The 18,732-nt window shown below is 46.9% G+C and overlaps 2 protein-coding genes across 6 annotated transcripts in view; one reads left to right on the forward strand and one right to left on the reverse strand.

Annotated features, from left to right (window-relative positions):
• Positions 1–5,402: 5,402 nt before the first annotated feature.
• PTGER1 (prostaglandin E receptor 1) lies at positions 5,403–14,521 on the forward strand. 2 transcript variants are annotated; one of them, XM_061616609.1, is made up of 3 exons: positions 5,403–5,536; positions 10,990–11,860; positions 12,637–14,521. In XM_061616609.1, the coding sequence occupies exons 2-3, from the start codon at positions 11,021–11,023 to the stop codon at positions 12,928–12,930; spliced, it is 1,134 nt and encodes a 377-aa protein (XP_061472593.1). In that variant the 5' UTR covers positions 5,403–5,536; positions 10,990–11,020; the 3' UTR covers positions 12,931–14,521. The 2 variants fall into 2 exon arrangements, with proteins under 2 accessions (XP_061472593.1, XP_061472592.1); XM_061616608.1 differs by lacking the exon at positions 5,403–5,536 and adding an exon at positions 5,729–5,998.
• Positions 14,522–14,948: 427 nt separating this feature from the next.
• The window catches only part of LOC133380072 (transitional endoplasmic reticulum ATPase-like), a 40,042-nt gene continuing 36,258 nt past the window's right edge, over positions 14,949–18,732 (reverse strand). For all 4 annotated transcript variants that reach the window (XM_061616606.1, XM_061616605.1, XM_061616607.1 and 1 more), the window contains exons 15-18: positions 17,420–17,549; positions 17,040–17,198; positions 16,678–16,829; positions 14,949–15,772 (exon numbers count right to left, since the gene is read on the reverse strand). In XM_061616606.1, the coding sequence (XP_061472590.1) occupies positions 15,664–15,772; positions 16,678–16,829; positions 17,040–17,198; positions 17,420–17,549 (550 nt within the window). In that variant the 3' untranslated portion in view covers positions 14,949–15,663. The remainder of the gene's footprint in view (positions 15,773–16,677; positions 16,830–17,039; positions 17,199–17,419; positions 17,550–18,732) is intronic.

The following is an 18,732-nucleotide window of genomic DNA, read 5'->3' on the forward strand; positions in this document are numbered from 1 at the left end:
CAATGGAGAAATGTAAGCAATCCAAGATATAGGCATTTATAAAGCAATATAAATTGTTCAAATTGTTCAAATGCCTAGTCTTCCAAAGCAGCTACTTTACTCCCAACTTAAAGATGGAAAACGGAACATCGGTGGACAGCAAAAGAGGTTTAAAGATGTTCTTAAAGCGAATCTAAAAAAATGTAACATGAACATTGACAACTGGGAAGTCTTGGCCCACGAGTGTCCCAAATGGAGGTCGGCTACTATCAAAGGTGCTGTGGACTTTGAAGAAGCATGAATACAGGGCGAACGGGACAAACGAGCTAAGCGAAAGGCACGTCAAGCAAATCCTCATTGTGACCATCTTCCATCTGGAAACCTATGTCCTCACTGTAGGAGGCTGTGTGGATCTAGAATTGGCCTCCACAGTCACTTATGGACCCACTGTCACCCTTGGGCAGTGAGGGCTTTGCTATATATGTATATACCTTATCTTGGAAGACAATCTTACTCAGCCACGAGTGATCGCCAATGAATGAATGGTTTATAACAGATGCTGTTGGAGGTCGCTGATTCATAGGGTTGCCATAAGTCAAAATTGACTTGAAGGCATATAGCAACAACAAAAGGGAAGGCCAAAAAGATTAGTAAACCACAAGTATAGTAGCTTACACTAGATCCCACAAGGAAAGAAAAGACAAAGCAGGGAGTGTAACAACAGAGAAATGTAAGCAAACCAAGATATAGGCAGTTATAAAGCAATATAAATTGTTCAAAGAGTGTCACATGGTGTTGTAATCTTTACAGCAACCCTGTAAGATAGGGCATGATTTCTGTTTATTATGTATTTTTTTTTATTTTTTAAATTAAATTTATATCCCACCCTTCCTCCTAGAAGGAGCCTGGGGCAGTAAAACACTAAAAACACTCTAAAATATCTGAAAAGCAAAAGGCTTTAAAACATACTAAAACAAAGCATCTTTAAAAACATATTTTTTAAAAAAAGTTTTAAAAACATCTTTAAAAAGTAATTCCAACACAGACGCAAACTGGGATAAGGTCTCTACATAAAAGTCTTGTTGAAAGAGGAAGATTTTTACCCCCTTATTGCAGAGATGAGTCTAAGATTTTCCTAAGACCACCTAGTCAGTTCACGGCAGAGGTAAGATTTGAACCAAGGATCACTCTACTTATTTTTAGATTATTATTACAAGTTTTTTTACTTCCTTTCTGGCTGTGTGTCATCTCCCCACCCACACCTGCTACACAAAGCCAGCTTTGGCATGCTCATTTGAAAAATGGAAATGGCCTGCCTTGAAGTCGATTCCGACTTATGGCGACCCTATGAATAGGGTTTTCATGGTAAGCGGTATTCAGAGGGGGTTTACCATTGCCGTCCTCTGAGGCTGAGAGGCAATGACTGGCCCAAGGTCACCCAGTGAGCTTCATGGCTGTGTGGGGATTCGAACCCTGGTCTCCCAGGTCATAGTCCAACAATTTAACCACGACACTGCACTCGCTCTCTGGCATGCTCATTTACCCTCTTCTTTTTCTTTTTTTTAAAACAACATTGGAATCAGTAGCATTGCTATTCCCCACACATATATAGAGTGTGGATTAGGACTAGCTAGAGCATTTTGCTCCATCTAAAATGTGGCTCAGATATACTTCATAGAATCATAGAATATTAGAATTGGAAGGGGCCTATAAGGCCATCGAGTCCAACCCCATGCTCATTGCAGGAATCCAAATTAAAGCATAAGCGACATATGGCTATCCATCTGCCTTTTGAATGCCTGCAGCGTTGGACACCCCACCACAGCTCTAGATAATTGGTTCCATTGTCATACTACTCTAACAGTTAGGAGGTTTTTCCTGATATTCAGTTGAAATCTGGCTTCCTGTCACTTGAGCCTATTATTCCATGTCCTGCACTCTGGGATGATTGAGAAGAGATCCTGGCCCTCCTCTGTGTGACCACCTTTCAAGAGCTTGAACAGTGCCATCATATCTCCCCTCCCTCTTCTCCAGGCTAAACATGCCCAGTTCTTTCAGTCTCTCCTCTTAGGGCTTAGTTTCCAGTCCCATGATCATCCTTGTTGCCCTCCTCTGAACCTGTTCCAGTTTGTCTAAATCCTTCTTAAAGTGCAGTGTCCAGAACTGGTTGCAGTGCATGAGATGAGGCCAAACCAGTGCCAAATAGAGGGGAACTAGAACTACACGCGATTTGAAAAAAATACTTTGTTACTTCATTTGTGCAGAATGTCTCTAAGTGGAGGAAGCTGGCAAGGAGCAGTCCTGTCCTGCCCTGGCAAAATGTGCCTGTTGCCTTCTCCTTTGGATTCCAACTGAATCACCTGCCCATCCCTGCAATGCTGTGAGCCAACTAAGCAGGACTTGCTTTGCTTTGAGCTTGGAAGGCAGACCCTCAAGTTGGACATGTTTCTAAGAACATAAACATACCGACAAAAGGAGAGACCCAAAAGCCTATCCAGTCCAACATCCTGTTTCCCACAAAAGCCAGCCAGATGCCTATGGGAAGCCCACAGATCTGGACCTGAGTACAATAGCCCTCTCCAGCTGGTGCTCCCCAGTACCTGGTATTCAGAGACATCCTGCCTCTGATACTGGAGGTAATATATAGCCATCAAGACAAACTGCCATCGATAACCTTACCCTCCATCAGTTTGTCTAATACAAGTGAAGGCTGTTTCATCGGGGCGAGTGGGACACTGCCCCACCAACCTCCTCCCTTCTTACTTACAAACAGCCCAGTAGGTGGCCCTGGGTATCAGTGTCCTCCTCAGTCTCAAGTTTTGTCCTTGTAGGATGGAGGAAGGAGGATGGGATGAAACTAGAGTGAGTTGGCTCTGGCTCCACCTACTGTTGGTCTCCCTGCCTTCTGCCCTACCAGTCCCGGTAGGCACCAGCCACCATTAATCTAATAGCTGTGCTGTGGTGATTTATTCCACCTCACTGCTGTTCTCCTGGACTACGAAATTCAAGTGTAAGCAGACAGCTGCACTTCAAAGAAAGGTCATGGCATTTCTGTCAGTGGGTGAGAGATCCTTATGCAAACACCAGCGCTGTCTCCGAAGATGCCATGCTAGCCGTCACCAAGTTCCTCTGGTGAGCACTGATCATTGCCAGAGCAGGAAACTTGTTCTAGGTTGCTCCTGTCCTGCTGATTCTCATTTGTTTTACTCTAATGCTGCCTCCTTATCAGATCTCTTCCCACTCTTACAACCCACATAGCTACTCAATAGGAACAGGACAAAACAGAAAACACTGGAGTATCCTGGCTACTAGATACTGCATTTCCTGTTCCACACGCAACTCATAGTTGAGCAGCTAAGCCAGGCTGCCTCACATGGGGAAAGAAGGTTGGCATCATCACCTGCCTTTCTCTCTTGCTAATGTGTGGCATCTGTCTTCTGCCTTACCAAAAGGTTGGGTAAGTTCTATTCCTGGCTGTAACCTTCAGCCAATTCCTTCGCTGTCTGTACCTCAGTTCCTGTGAGGAGCTCTGCGCCTTAGATCTTTTCTTTTTGCTGAGTGGTTTGGATTAGCTCCGAGAGATCCCCTCTAGCCATTGTAATGCACCTACAGCTTCCCCCCCCTTATTTGTGCACAAGCTGAAATGGCCTAAAAGACTCTCTCACTTTTCCTGCTTTCACAGTGGTCCTAGCAGAACACTCCTTTCTCAGCGAGCAAAGAAGGGGTCCGTGACATGTTAGGATCTACTTTGTAAACCCTTGTGCCACCATAACACAGGGAGTGAGAAGCTGTGTCAAGCCATTGGGCAACCTTCTCAGAAGGAACACAGTGTCTCCCTTTCATCACTCTGAGGGTTTCATAACTTCTTGCTGAAGCATGAGTGGCAGTGAAACCTCAACTGGGCCTCTCTTACGGCCTCTTCACACAAACTAGATTTCCTACAAGAATCCTGCATGTTGTTCGCTGTGAGCAAAGATATCTGCATGTTGCTGTGAGTTACCTGCAAGATGCATTTGGCGGGAGCTTCCATGACTTCTGCGTAGGAGATTTCACCTTGTGTAAAGCAACTGGCTCCAAACAGTATGACATTTTGCTGGGTATAAGCAAAACAGTCCACCAGCCACCACTGTCTCCAGGTGCCGGTGCATAGTTCTCAGGCAGTAGCTTCGCTCCTTCATTGCCCAGGCAACCACCCCACATCTGAACCTTAAGGAAGTGCTCAGACTAGCTTGTCTGAGGCCAGCCATTGTGGTGGGAGTTGCTGTGATTTGGTGTGGGCTGACAGCAGGCCCACAAGGCTAACTGACTGGGAGAGCAGAAGGGGGACCTGTGCAAGAGGAGAAGAGGAGCTTAAGGGGAAGCTGAGTTTCGTCACAAAGTTTCATCTTAGGGCCACTCCAGACTAGTTTTTTTGTGGGTGTATTCTGGACTATGTCGATGGTGCGATAACAGTGGATTAGCAGTGGATTTATTTTGGACCATATGCACATCATTCCACTTTACTAGTTTTGAGATGCTTTCTCAGTGTTGCTGCATTATTACCATCTGGAGGAGCACACTTGCGCTACAGTGCAACTAAAGCCAGACAACAGTCCCCTTTCCCAATAGCAGTACAGGATTTGGCAGAAAGTTACAGTACACACCCTGATTAGAAACAAAGCAGTATGTCCCCCCGAAACGGTTGCAGGTGCAAGCAGTATTGAAAGGGCAATCATGTCTCACTGCCCAAATATCATTGGGTCCCCAAATCAGGATGAATACTCAAGAAGAATGCTGTCTGGATGCTGGCCCCAGGTGAGAGTGGTCATTGGGTGCCTCCAGAGGGTGGTTGATGGTTGTATTGCCTTCAAGTCGATCCCGACTTATGGGCGACCCTATGAAGAGGGTTTTCATGGTAAGTGGTGTTCAGAGGTGGTTTACCATTGCCCTCCTCTGAGGCTGAGAGGCAGTGACTGGCCCAAGGTCACCCAGTGAGCTTCATGGCTGTGTGGGGATTCGAACCCTGGTCTCCCAGGTCGTAGTCCAACACCTTAACCACTACACCACACTGGCATATCCAGATGGTGGAGTGTATAAAAATGCTTTATGGGGGTGAATTACCTCTTTACTCCCTTTAAGCAGTAGGTTCTATTCACAAGGTGATTAAAGGGTATTTAAAGAGGGGATTCCCTCCACACCCTTCAATGCATGTTGAGCAGTGGGGGAAATCTAATCCCTAGCCAGCTATAATAGTTAGAGAGGCTTTGTCAGATTTCATGACGATAGTGATCTTGTGTCTGAAGGTACAGAATAGGACTTTCTTGTAGGAGAGGAGTTTTGCAGTTTCTGTTGGCTCTTGAGGAGCAAATCCTTCTTTGGAGGGCGACGGAGGAGTAGGAGTAGGAGGAGTTCATAGCGTCCCCTAGTGGCAGAAGTGGGCGATGTCCGTCCTATAAACTCGCAGATGAGCGGGGAAGGGCGAGGCAAAACTGAGCTGAGCGGTGCGTACTTCGGGCTGAGCACAGAGCGGCACGGAAGGCGAGACTCGGTCGCGTTGGACGCACGCAACCTGGAGAAGGTGAGTTACCTGCTGCAGGCTTTGATCACCTTCAAGCTCTTCATCCCACCAGCTCGAGATGGAGAGGGGGCCGGGAGTTGGCGAAAGGGAAAGGTGTGCTGGCTGGGCGCTATGGCGCTCTCGGGAGGATATGAAGGCAACCCCGCTCAAGGCGGATGAGCCCTAAAAGGACGGCGCGTGTCCCTCCGGTCCTGAGATCCACCCCGGATAAGCGAATCTCTGGGAGACGCCGCTGTGTTGAGAAGGGGCGCTCTCAAGGGTGGCGCTCCCGACATTCTCAGCGTAGACTTACTGCGCTATAGTAACCCCTCTGACTGGTGCGCTCACAGCCAGGATGGTTCCAGACAGTGCTGGGGTGCGTTGGAGTAGTATCTCTTTTCTGCGTGTACTTTAGGCGTGTGGAGCAGGGAGATGAATGCGTCCCAGTGTCTGGGGGCAACAGTGGGCGACCGGTTATCAGAGGTGAGGAAAAGAGAGTGATCTTGGGTATGAACGCCTTAAACACAAATTGAAACTGCTCTGTTTTAACAGGTTTTCCAACCTTGTTTGGCTGGCTTGTAGGCAGCTTGGAATGCGGATTCTTGTAGACAGTTATAAATAATGGTAGTTACTCAGTAATTAATTGGTTTCAGAGCAAAAGGGTGAGATGTAGTCTTAGTCTACTGTATGTGACAGTAGCAGTTTAGGAGGCAGCGGTCATGGCTCCTTCCCCACCGAGGAAGAAATGGGGTTGAATGGACTATTGGATTATGTTGGGCTTGAAAGGGGAATGACGACGTTAGATAAGAGTACCAGGAGCCTGGTATTGCATAATGGTTACCATACAGCATCACAGATTATTAATCGTGACTGGTTAAATTTGCATAAGTTTGCATGTAGATAAAAACATCATTTCTGAAGCTTGGTTTGTAGATAATGTGCACACCTGTAGTAGTAGCAAGCATAATATAAGAAGAATCGTTCCTTTATCAGTCTTCTAAAAGAAATTGGTGAATGCCGCTTTTAAGATGGCACATCATTATTTTCATGTCTTAAAAATAATGGATTGGATCCAAACTTAGTCATGGTTAGGGTCAGCCTACTGAAATCAATAATAAATAAATTAATAATAAATTTTATTTTTCAGCCGCCTATCTGTCCGGGTTAGGGACACTCTAGGCGACGAACAACAAGAATAAAAGCAATACATATACATCAACATAATCAAATTTTAAACTAAAGAAACCATCCGTTAATTCAATTCTAACATAAAATTAATCTGTCCCAATCTTGTAGGCCTGCCTGAACAGCCAGGTCTTCAAGGCTCGGCGATAGCTGGACAAGGAGGGAGCATGTCTGAGATCGAAAGGGAGGGCATTCCAGAGGGTGGGGGCCACAACAGAGAATGCCCTCTCTCTGGTCCGTACCAGCCTAGCTGTTCTCACCGGTGGGACCGAGAGAAGGTCTTGCGAGGCTGATCTCGTCAGGTGGCACAATTGGTGATTCTGGAGGCGTTCCTTCAGATATACTGGGCCGAAACCGTATAGGGTTTTAAAGGTCAACACCAACACCTTGAATTGGGCCCGGTAAACAACTGGTAACCAGTGAAGATCTAATAACACTGGGGTGATATGATCCCAGCGACGGCTATGCGTAATCAAGCGTGCCACCGCATTCTGTACCAGCTGTAATTTCTGGACCGTTTTCAAGGGTAACCCCACGTAGAGCGCACTGCAGTAGTCTAAGCAAGAGGAGACCAGGGCATGTATCACCTGAGGGAGCTGGTGAACAGGAAGATAGGGACGCAGTCTCCGTATCAGATGTAATTGATACCAAGCTGCTCGGCTCACTGCTGTAATCTGAGCCTCCATGGACAGCTGGGAGTCAAGTATGACCCCAAGACTGCGGACCTGGTCCTTCAGGGGTAAACTTACCCCATCAAGCATCAGGTCAGTAATTCCTAACTTCCTTTTATCTCCCACAAGTAATACCTCAGTCTTGTCGGGGTTCAGCTTCAGTCTATTCTCTCCCATCCATCCACTTACGGATTTCAGGCACTTGGACATGGTGTTCACAGCCAACTCCGGTGAGGACTTAAAGGAGAGATAGAGCTGAGTGTCATCTGCATACTGATGGCACTGCAACCCAAAACTCCTGATGATTGCTCCCAGCGGTTTCACGTAGATGTTGAATAGCATGGGAGAGAGGATAGAACCCTGTGGCACTCCACAATGAAGAGGCCAATGGGTTATTCATGATTATCTTAAGTACTGTTGATTCCAATGAATATACTCTCCATATATATCTGCTGCCTGATTAATCAAGGACTACTTTTTAGTCAGCGAAATGTTCTGATTAACCAATTAATCAAATATCATAGCCCTAATATTTTATACCTCTCAATAATTAACCTACACTAATTACTGCTAATATAGTAAATAAACAAATCTCCTTTCTCCCAATTGTGACTGTGTCCCCTCAAATGAATGCATGTTAAAAGGATGAAAAATGACCACCCTTTTACCACCATTACCCTACTGTTCCTACAACCAGAAGTTAAAGGATGTTAACTAGGGGCAAGCATATCAATCATTTGTTAAGCACACCTCTCTGGATTCTGTTTCACATGTACAGAGGCAAATGGGAGCTCTAGTGCATTAGAAGCTATGAATCACTCATAGACTCAGGTTACTTGATCCAGATTTTTTTAAAAAAAGATATAGAGTGATTCAGTTACTCTGAATCTTATACTACATATGCTTAATACAAAAAGGTATTTATTTAAATACACACACACCTGCAGTAAAAGTGGTAGTTATGGCTATAGCTTAATAATACAATTTGCTTCTGGTACTAATAGATGAGTTTATAAAACTATACGCCATTATCCATCATAAGAAGAGCATGTTTCTCTTTCAAATAGTATACAATCTTAGGTAGATGTGTTGGTCCATTAAGAAAAAAATCCAAAAATCATAATAGGGTAATACTTTTATTAGGACCATCTAAAGTATCACAAAAAAGTTAACTAGGTTTTGAGTTTTTCAGAACTTTTCTTCAGCATCTCGTTGAAGCCCTAAAGTCTGCAGATGGTAACATTATTCAGATGGAGTGCAAGAGGTGCTAAGCAAGTTTAAAGGGTGCAGTCCTAAACATACTTATGAGTAAGTCCTACTGAACTACGTGATATATATTTGATTGCACCTTTGGTCAGCTGGGGCAAAAATAATGGCAGCGTCCTCGTAATCTGAGTTACAGTGCTTCATCTTAAGACTGCTACTAACTACAGGCTTTTCTGAACTGTTTGCAGCAGCTTCTTGACCTGATGTCCATTTGGACAGCAGATGCCAGGCCCCAACTTGTCCTCATCGCATTTTGCCTTTTGGTTTAGTATTATGATGACCTGTACAATCCAAAGAATGTGATAATTTGTCGCATGCTTTGTGGTTGTAATGTTAAACATGTTTACATTACCAAATGATGTTGCAAATAAACCAGAAAAATCTATTTCCCCTCCCTCCATTTATATCTTGACCAGGATGGCTGTGATGGGAAAAACAATGCAACTTAAAATAAATAAATAAACAAGTTTTTATTTTTGTATTTCTTTCAAAAATGTTAAAAGAAAATATTCCAATTCTCCCAATTAGCATTCACCGCTGTCTCTCTCATGAGTGGGTCTCCATCCTGTACAGTCCCTGTTCCCAGACTGATGAGGACCAGTCAAGTATCTGTGCCTGCACTGCGATCCTTTATGAAAATGGTCAAGGGGGCTCCAATGGCTTCATATTGTGGAATCAGCACTTTGACTTTCAGCTTCCGAGGTTTTTCAGGGACTTTTCCTCCCTCCCCCAGTTCCTATTAGTTTTCCTTTTCATCACCACTTAATGGAAGTGCAGTAGGGCCCTGCTTTTTGGTGCCCCGCTTTTCGGTGTTCCGCTAATATGGCGCCAGCGGAGCGATCAGCTGTACCTCGCGATCAGCTGCAGTGTGGGAAGCTTGAGGGGCCAAGCGCTGTCAGCTGGAGCATGGCGGCTGGAGCTCCCGGTGCTACAGCTGTAGCGGGGGGAACTCCAGCCACCACGCTCCAGCTGTACTGTACAGCTGATCGCGCGCTATGTCTCACTTTCTGGCGATTTTCGCTTTTTGGCGGGAGTCTGGAACGTAACCCACCATATGAGTGGGGCCCTACTGTATCTCAGATGACCATGGTTCTGTCCAGCCTTCCTTGCAAATTTAAGGACATGAAATAGAAGGAAGGTGAGGGATGGGGTAGGAATCCCATCAGATTCCAGGGCAAGACCAAAGAGGATGGCAGGCAAAACAATATAATTCAGAGAAGTCATAAGTGCGGAGAAAAAAGAAAAGTGGTTGTTCTTGATTCCAAGCTGTCCATGGAGGCTCAGATTTCGGCTGTGAGCCGGGCAGCTTGGTATCAATTACACCTTATACGTAGGCTGCAACCCTACCTCCCTGTTCAACAGCTCCTGCTCGTGGTGCATGCCCTGGTCACCTCTCGATTGGACTACTGTAATGCGCTCTACGTGGGGTTACCCTTGAAAACGACCCGGAAATTACAACTTATACAGAATGCGGCGGCACGCTTACTTACCAACAGCCGCCGACGGGACCACATCACGCCAGTATTATCTATCTACACTGGCTGCCGGTTGTTTTCCGGGCCCGATTCAAGGTGTTGGTTTTAACCTTTAAAACCCTGTACGGTTTCGGCCCAGCTTACCTGAAAGAGCGCCTCCACCGCCACCAATTATGCTGCCCAACTAGATCAGCCACACAAGGCCTTCTCTCAATCCCGCCAACCAAAACAGCTAGGTTGGTGGGTACTAGGGAGAAGGCCTTTTCTGTGGTGGCCCCCACTCTCTGGAACTCCCTCCCATGTGATCTTCTACATGTCCCTTCCCTAGATGTATTCCGCAAGGCCCTGAAGACGTGGCTATTCCAACAAGCCTTTGAGGTCCTTGGGATGGGTAAATCGTCATGAGTCTGTCATCTATCGTATGTTGTTAATATAATTGCTTTTATATGTATTGATGACTGTCCAGTATTTCTATCTATTGTTATTAATGTGATTGCATCTGATATTATTGTATTTTATCTTTTTTAATGTACGTCGCCTAGAGTGGCTAATTGCCAGATAGGTGACAAACAAATTAAATATTATTATTATTATTATTATTATTCTCCTTCCTCTGGCTTCTGCAGGAGCCTGGGAAGAGAGGTGGGGAGGTGAAACAGTTCTCTGCTGGATTTGTAGCTCCCAAAAAAAGTTTCTGGTGGGAAAGAAGTGCTCTTCCAACCTTCTCAAGCGCTTTTCTTCCCTGTGCTGCAGAGCAGAATAGGAGGCAAAGGCAAATCTTTTAGGGAGGTGGGCTGGGTTCCCTAGATAAGTGTTCTTAGGGATTCTTTCTACCTTATGGAGCACATTTTCTGACACCCTTCTTTTCCCCTTGCAGATGCCTGCCCCTGGAGACAGTCTCTGACAGGATGTTTACCATCCACCCTCCCAATGGTTCCCAGGCACCTCCTGCCACCATCCCTCTGGTGAACAGCTCCTCATATTCCACAGAGCTGATGAAGACCATGCCTCCAGTCAGTGCTTCTTCACCAGCTGCCCCCATTTTCTCTCTGACTCTGGGTGCTGTCTCCAATGTCGTGGCACTAGCTATCCTGGTACAGTCCTATGCCCGCTTCCGGCGCCGGTCCAAAGCCACCTTCCTGCTTTTTGCCAGCAGCCTGGTTATCACTGACCTGGCAGGCCATGTAATCCCAGGCTCCTTTGTGCTGCGTCTCTATGCCACAGGACGTAAGTGGGAAGCCATGGACCCTTCCAGAGCCCTCTGCCAGTTCTTCGGAGCCTCAATGGTATTCTTCGGACTATGTCCGCTCTTTCTGGGCTGCATAATGGCGGTGGAGCGCTGTGTGGGCATTACCCGTCCTTTGTTGCATGCTTCCTTGGTCACGCCAGGCCGAACTAAGCTTTCCTTGCTAGGACTGTGGGCCACCGCCCTCGCCATTGCTCTGATGCCTCTCTGCCACTTTGGGAGCTATGTTGTCCAGGCCCAAGGCACCTGGTGCTTCATCAAGGTGCGAGGGGCAGAAGCGTGGCCTGATGTGGCCTTTGCTCTGCTCTTTTCCTTGCTAGGCTTGGCCTCCCTGGTGGCCTCTCTCTTTTGCAACACATTCAGTGGACTCAACCTGGTGCGGGCCCGACTCCGGGGTCAGCGCAAATGTGGGCACCGGCGGGCCAAAGCCCATGACATTGAGATGGTTGTGCAGCTGGTGGGCATCATGGTGGTTTCCTGCATCTGCTGGAGCCCCTTGCTGGTGAGTGGAGGCGAGGTGGGGTTGGGGAAGAATGGCACAATTGGTGGTACTTCTAAGAGGGAGCTGCAAGGGGAGCTGCAGCAACAGAGCAGGGCTTTCTGGTGCTGGTGAGCATCCGTTACAGTCTCCATGTGGGTGGGTGGAACGTTTGGGTGTGTGCAGTGCCTTGATGAGGAATGGGACTCCATTTGTCTACCCTGCCTGGCAGTGGCATCTCAAAGAAGGTCCCTTCCCCAGTCCTATGTGAAGAGGCCAAGGGTTGAACCTGGGACCTTTTGCATCCATGACATGTTTTCTACCACTGAGGTATGGCCCCTCTCTGTAGTTCTAATGGCACTAACACTTGCACCTGAGTAATGTGACTCTCTGAGCAGGGAAGGTGTGTTCTGGGGGGAGGGAAATCAAAACTGGAATATTTCTAGTGTTGATACTAAGAGGACCAAGCATCAGTTCAAACTGATTTTTACACATGGGCCTCTGGGAAGCAGATTTGGTAGGTCCTCCTTTAAAGTCCAGGCAATGAACCATCCCCTTGGTGAGCCCATGGACTCCGGAGACTTGGAAGTTCTCTTTTAAGGGAACAAATGTAGCCTTGTTGAGTATGGAAGGCACTATGAACTACACTTGCAGATTCAGTGTGGTGTGCATGTGGGGAGTTCCTGCTTTGCTGTTTTCAAGCTTTCCCTATCACTGGAGGGACCAGGCAGTAAGAAGCTATAAGGTCTCTGCAGAACTGCTGTCCTCTGACTGCTGTGCTTTCCCCTTTTCACTCCCAGGTCTTTGTCATACTGTCGGTGAGCAGCTCCCACGGAGCCCTTAATTATGAGCAGCTGCTCTTCCTTGGGGTGCGCTTGGCCTCCTGGAACCAGATCCTGGATCCCTGGGTATATATCCTGCTTCGGCGTGCTGTCCTGCGCAAGCTCCTCGCCATAGTTCTTCGGCGCCCAGATTTCAAAGGGGTCCGCTTTGACCGTTGGGAGGCCAGCTCCTTCCAAAGCTCTGAGCGCAGCATTGCTGCTGGAGGGCTGGCAGGGGCAAGCAGGAGAACCTCTACTATGAAGGCCCCCTGAGGAGCACTTTGCACATTCTCCATTGTCTGCACAAATATCTCCTTGGGGTTAAGTAAGTCAGCATCCAGGCCCCTTGGCTGGCAGCACTGCAGGTAACACAGGAGTCACTATGGCATTCTCAGTTTAACCCTGGAAAACAATGGGATTAAAGATGATGGAGCAGAGCATCCTACTAGGCCTGCTCCCGGCCTAGTTGGGACCTCCCTATGGATCAGAGACATTGGATCTCTTCTGGAGACTTTTTATAGAATGATGATCTTTGGGGCGGGGGGAAGCAGCGTGGCAGCGCTTACGAAATGTCCTGGGTTCAATTTGACACCTGCAGTTCAGTAGGGGCAGAAAAGAATTCTGCCTCAGATCCTGGAGCACTTCCAATACGCTGGAGGAGGCAATACTGGTTAGAGGAATGAATGGTCTGACTCAGTGTAAACCAGCTTCATAAGTTCTGGTAATGTTGATGACAGAAAAGCAATGATTAAGTGCATGCTAAATGCATCCAACACTTTCCTGGTACAAGCTGTCCAGGGCAGATGGAAAGCATGAGTTATTAGTGCTCTAGTCCAAAGTGGTGAGATGTCAGTGCCATCCATGACCCTCTTGCATGGTTCAACTACAGCCTCTCATGAGCATGAGGCATACTTGTGGATTTATTTACTATGCAAGGAGGCAATGTCTGTGGTGATAAACAGAAAAGGAGACCCTTGGCATTCTTCCTTAGGGGATTTGGTTTAGGCATTTCACCATCCACTGTATATGATGTACAGCATTCTATTTAATCTGCTGTCCTGCAGTGACCTGGTCACTCTGGGCCCATGATGTTCTTTCCACATCCCTTTCTAGAGGCTGCTGAAGTTCAGTGCTGTGCAAAAGAACACGTACATAAATTGGTGCCCTTCCTCAGAGGCAGCAGCATGTCCGTCCATGGGTGGGGTGGGGTGGGGTGGAGCCCTGCATAACCTCCTTTCCTAAAACAGGAGAGCAGAGCTAGGACCCATGGCCGATACCTCCGAGCAGCATTTAGATTAGCTGCAAACGTGGTAATTCCAGGAAACCCCTGAATGAGAATGGGGCATGCTGGACGGGGGGAAAGAGGGCTGGAAATGCGATCTATAAAAGCACTAGCTTAAGGCTTCCCAAACTCAATGGGAAGAGAGAAAGCTCTTTCCAGAATGAAGCACTTATAAGTAAACTCACATGGCATCATTTCCATAGACAGGAAAGAGACTGCTAAGCATCAGGTACATTTGCAACAGGAAACCTGCCTGGACCACCATGGACTCCAAAGAGGTGGGAGGCTATTAAAGGCCCTACAATGTACTGTACTGTAGAGGTGGGTGAAACACTAAGGCTGCAATCCAATACATGCTTACCTGGGAGTAAGTCCCATTGACCGCCACAGAGCTTACTTCTGAGTAGACATGAATTGGATTGCAGCCTTAGTGCAGAACCCTCCAGATGCTGTTATACTGGGGGCAGTAGGAAAAGCTTGGCCTGCAAAGTCTGCAGCTCTGGGCTGCTGCATGTCGATAAGCCAGCTTGTGAGAACTGTTAATTGGTGCTGGTCATTCTGCAATAAAGTATTTTGGTGGAACGTTCTGTCCTATTGCACTTTGTCTGCACGTTACTGACTAAATCCCAGCATTCCTGCTGTCAGCTACCTCTGCCAGCCCTACTGATCTGGTAGGCAGAGTTCCCCATTTATCTTTCAATGTATTTAGTATTCCTTCTGTGATTTCTCTGCTCTGCCTGTTGTTGCCTCCTCCTGGGACTAGCGGATGGTACTGGTGCAGAGACTAGGCCTCTAGAAACCTGGCTGAAATCTGGCAAATGGACAATAGAAGGGAAATTTTAGTATTATCCCAGAATAGATGGTGAGAGAGACAAACCTATGTCTTTCTTACAAATACTCCCTGCCAGTTCAGATCTGAACAGCATCCCCTTGTGTTGTCCCATGCCATTCTAGCCCCTGCATAGGTTCGGGTAAAGTCAGCACACACAAGACACTACACGCTTCAGGCTTTTATAAAATTCAGTAACAGACATGCACTTTCAGTTTATTAGACACCCAGAAATCTGTCAAATGGTATCACAAATTGGAGTCCACTGGCCTCATGCATAATGCAGGCTTCAAAAGCTGATTTTGCTGTGCGATAAGACCCAACAGAAGGCAGGCCTTCTTGCTTTGCACGTGGAGCTGGCATGACGTAGATGCTCCAGTCACCAGTGTTCCAAAAGTGGAAGCTATCAATACAAATACTACAAGCAGCAGACATCTGCTTGGCGTGGTTTGAGATGAGATAAAGGGACAAGTGGTTGCTTTACATCCTGCTTCTGCATTTTGAGAGGCATCTGGCTGGTTGTTGTTGGGTACTGGACTAGATGGACCTTAGCTCTGATCCAGCTTGACAATTCTTAAAGCTCTAATGACAGCTGCTTAGGCTTTGGCTCCCCCTGGTGACTTCTGTGGGTACTACCTTAGTGTCCAACAAGCACAAGGGCGAGCTATATGATGAGATTCCTGGTAGTAGCCAAGACAACCACAATAACTGAAAGGCACCTGGCTTCACATGCCAAAATTAGGCATGAGGTGTTTTGTTTCTCAGAGCTCAGATTCCACATACAAGAATGAGGGCAAGGTGCTGGGGCTCAAACATCAGCCCTTGCATTAACAGCACAATAACTATGAGAATACGTGGCAAAGAGCACCAGCAAAAGTAGGCGTTTCCTATACAATCAGTTGTACAGATCATCATCACCCTCCTCCTGGAAGAGGCTTCCTTGGCCACTGGTGTTCCCGCTGCTCCCTCCTCCTCCACCGCTGCTCTGCTTTCCAGATGGAAACCTGTGGAGATAAAGAGCAGCACCGGTTTGATGCCGGAGAGAGTTGGGTTGCTTCTTCTGCTTTATGAACATGGGCCCAGATCTGATTGCACCCAAGCATTAGCAAGGTGTTAAAGGTGCAACTAATTCAAGAATGCGGATGTGATGCACATTCCAATGCGCCTCAAAAGTCATCCCATTCAAAGTAGTGCAATAGGGAGAGATTGCATCCTCGCTTAGATTCTTAGTCTAATGTGCATCTAATGTATATGTCTGCAGTTCCCAATCTGCAGGCGATGTCTGCACACAAGTCAGTTTATGCCTGTGGATCTCCATAGCTGGATCAGGCAATGCTGTTTTATGAATGGTCTTGTGCTGATTTTTGCTGGGATTTTTGTTTCATTTTGAATGGTACTCTGATTTGTATATGGAATTTAAACTGTAATCTAATACATACGTACCTGGGAGTAAGTCACACTGAACCCAATGGAGCTTACTTCTGAGTAGCCATGTATTGGATTGCTGCCTTAATCTCCTAAAATAACTTGAAGGCCTTGCTGGGGCATACTTTTAGTAAAAAGTAATCATAATCAAATGCTTGGGATGATGGAACACAGCCCTCAGAAATAATCCTGATAGTATTTATTTATTAAGTTTATATCCTGCACCTTCCTCCAAAGGAGCACATGGCGGAGTCAAGCTGAGGTTCCTGTATCTCATCTGAAAAGATGGCCAAGTTTCCCCATACCATCTCACCCTCCAGATGTTGCTGGACTTCAACCCCCTCAGCCCCAGTCAACATGGCCAGTGGTCAGGGACGATGAGAGTTGTGGTCAAACAACATCTGGAGGGTCATGCCCCATCCACTGCACTGAAGTGAAACTCTAGCTTTGGGAAAGAGGAAGCACAAGGTTCTTCCAACGTTACCTGAAGTTACCAAAGCCACGGCTTTGCTGTAATGTTTGGGCAAACATCTCATACTTGCGTATGTCATTATCACTGACAGAGCGGCGTGCAAAGCGCATTGCTTCCTCAAAGTGATCACGTCTGATCTCTGGCACTGGGTCATAATCATCATCCTGTCACAAAGGGCAGAAAAAGCACTGTCAAGCTGTGTCCTCATTAGCTCCACAGCTCTACGAGGATATTGTGGCCCAATGATGGGTGGTGGCTGTAAAGGTTCCAGAAGACAATGCAGGACATATCACTGACGGCAAGAGCAGGGCATGAGGCAATGTGAGGAATTTGGCCTGGCCCTGTTGGGATGTGGGGAAGTCTTGTTACCATACCATGGCAGCATATTTATGATGCTGGCGTTCCCGTTCTGCCTTGATTTCCATCTCAATGGCCTCACGGATGGCAAGTTTGCAGGCACGTTGACATATTTCAGTGAGGTCAGCACCTGAGAAGCCATGTGTTATCTTAGCCAAATAATTCAAGTCCACATCCTGTTGGAGAAAGATAGCAGGGTCTTTCCAGCAAGTTCATGTAACACAAAGAAAATTCCCTCTTCAAAGAAGAGAGAAAGACACTTTTCATGCAATATATCCTCCTCTGTTAGAAGGCAGTGAAGACCAGGATGTTATCTCAGAATCCAATCCCCACTTTTACTATCTCCTTCCCACTCTGTTTCACCTTCCCACCCATTTTCAACCCTGCCTTAATTGACCTTGGCGACAGGTGACTTTCGCAAGTTGGCTTGGAGGATAGCTACACGAGACTTCTCATCAGGCAATGGGATGTAGATGAGCTGATCCAGACGCCCTGGACGAAGGATGGCTGGGTCAATGATGTCTGGCCTGGGGGTCAAAGAGACAGAATGTGTTCAAGGGGTATTGCTTCACCCTAGATATGGCATTCTGCATCTCAGCTGAACAACAGCACAGATTGGTGTATCCAGTCTCAGGTATTTAGCTGTAAGGCAGGGGGTAGAGCAGCCTTTCCCAACCAGTGTGCCTCCAGATGTTGTTGAACCACAACTCCCATCTTTCCTGACCATTGGCAATGCTGGCTGAGGCTGATGGGAGTTGTGGTCCAACAACATCTGGAGGCACACTGGTTGGGAATGACTGGGGTAGAGAATCTTTTTCACCCAGAGACACAGACTCCTTTGGGGTAAAGTGGTCAGGGTCTGCATACCAGCGACCATTCTTTTTCTCTGGAAGCATTTCCTCCCTTTGTTTCCTTGCTGCACGCTGAAACAGGAAAACTGGCTTACTTACTGTGAATGTGCCTTCTAAGACTGGCATAGGGAGACATCCATTTAGAGGATTGTGGCTCCTGATTCACCCAAGACAGGGACATGCGACTCAAAGATTTGCATAGACTTTCCTCACTTAAGCTCCTCACTCAGTTTATTTGTGACGCAGCTTAAAGCAAAAAAACAGATTCCGCAGTGAAGACAGATAAGAAGAATCAGTAAGGAAGGAGGCATAACCTTGTATTAAGGGAAGCTGTGAGTGTATGAAGTGTATGAGTAGACAGCCATCATCATGGACTAAGGTGTGGCAGTGGATGTCTCCTTGGCCTATGCCAACATAGAAGGCCCACTCATGGTAAGTGAACCAATGTTCTCAGATTGACACGAGGGTCATCTACATAGAGGGACATGCCAAAGCTAGGTGAGATCTAATGGTGGGTTCCAAGCAAATGTTAAGTGGCTGTCTAAATTTGAGGCAGAACATTCTGGAGAATCCTCCTTCTGAAGGCTGCTTCCATGGATGCATGGAGGTTTAACCTGGCATCTGTATTCGCCAGGCATTAAGACAGCCACATGGCCACACGGCAGCTGCAGTAATATTAGCATTAGTGAAAAGGGCTGCTGATGTGGCTAATGGCCTAAGTGAAATGTCCCATGATCTGTATATAAGTGGCAAATTGTGAGTTTCACAGGCTAGGGCTATGCAGCCCTGTGTCTACAGGGCAATGGAGGGGCCCGTTCCTCCCTCCTTCCCACGTGAAGTTGGATGGAAAAGACAAAAA

Source organism: Rhineura floridana, chromosome 3 (genome assembly GCF_030035675.1).
Source record: "Rhineura floridana isolate rRhiFlo1 chromosome 3, rRhiFlo1.hap2, whole genome shotgun sequence".
NCBI lineage: Eukaryota > Metazoa > Chordata > Lepidosauria > Squamata > Rhineuridae > Rhineura > Rhineura floridana.

Excerpts from the sequence above, each read along its gene's own strand:
- PTGER1 (XM_061616608.1), top strand. The coding sequence starts at position 5,952 with ATGCGTCCCAGTGTCTGGGGGCAACAGTGGGCGACCGGTTATCAGAG. Across the intron at positions 5,999-10,989 it reads TGGGCGACCGGTTATCAGAG|ATGCCTGCCCCTGGAGACAG; the intron begins GTGAGGAAAAGA and ends TTCCCCTTGCAG. Across the intron at positions 11,861-12,636 it reads TCTGCTGGAGCCCCTTGCTG|GTCTTTGTCATACTGTCGGT; the intron begins GTGAGTGGAGGC and ends TTTCACTCCCAG.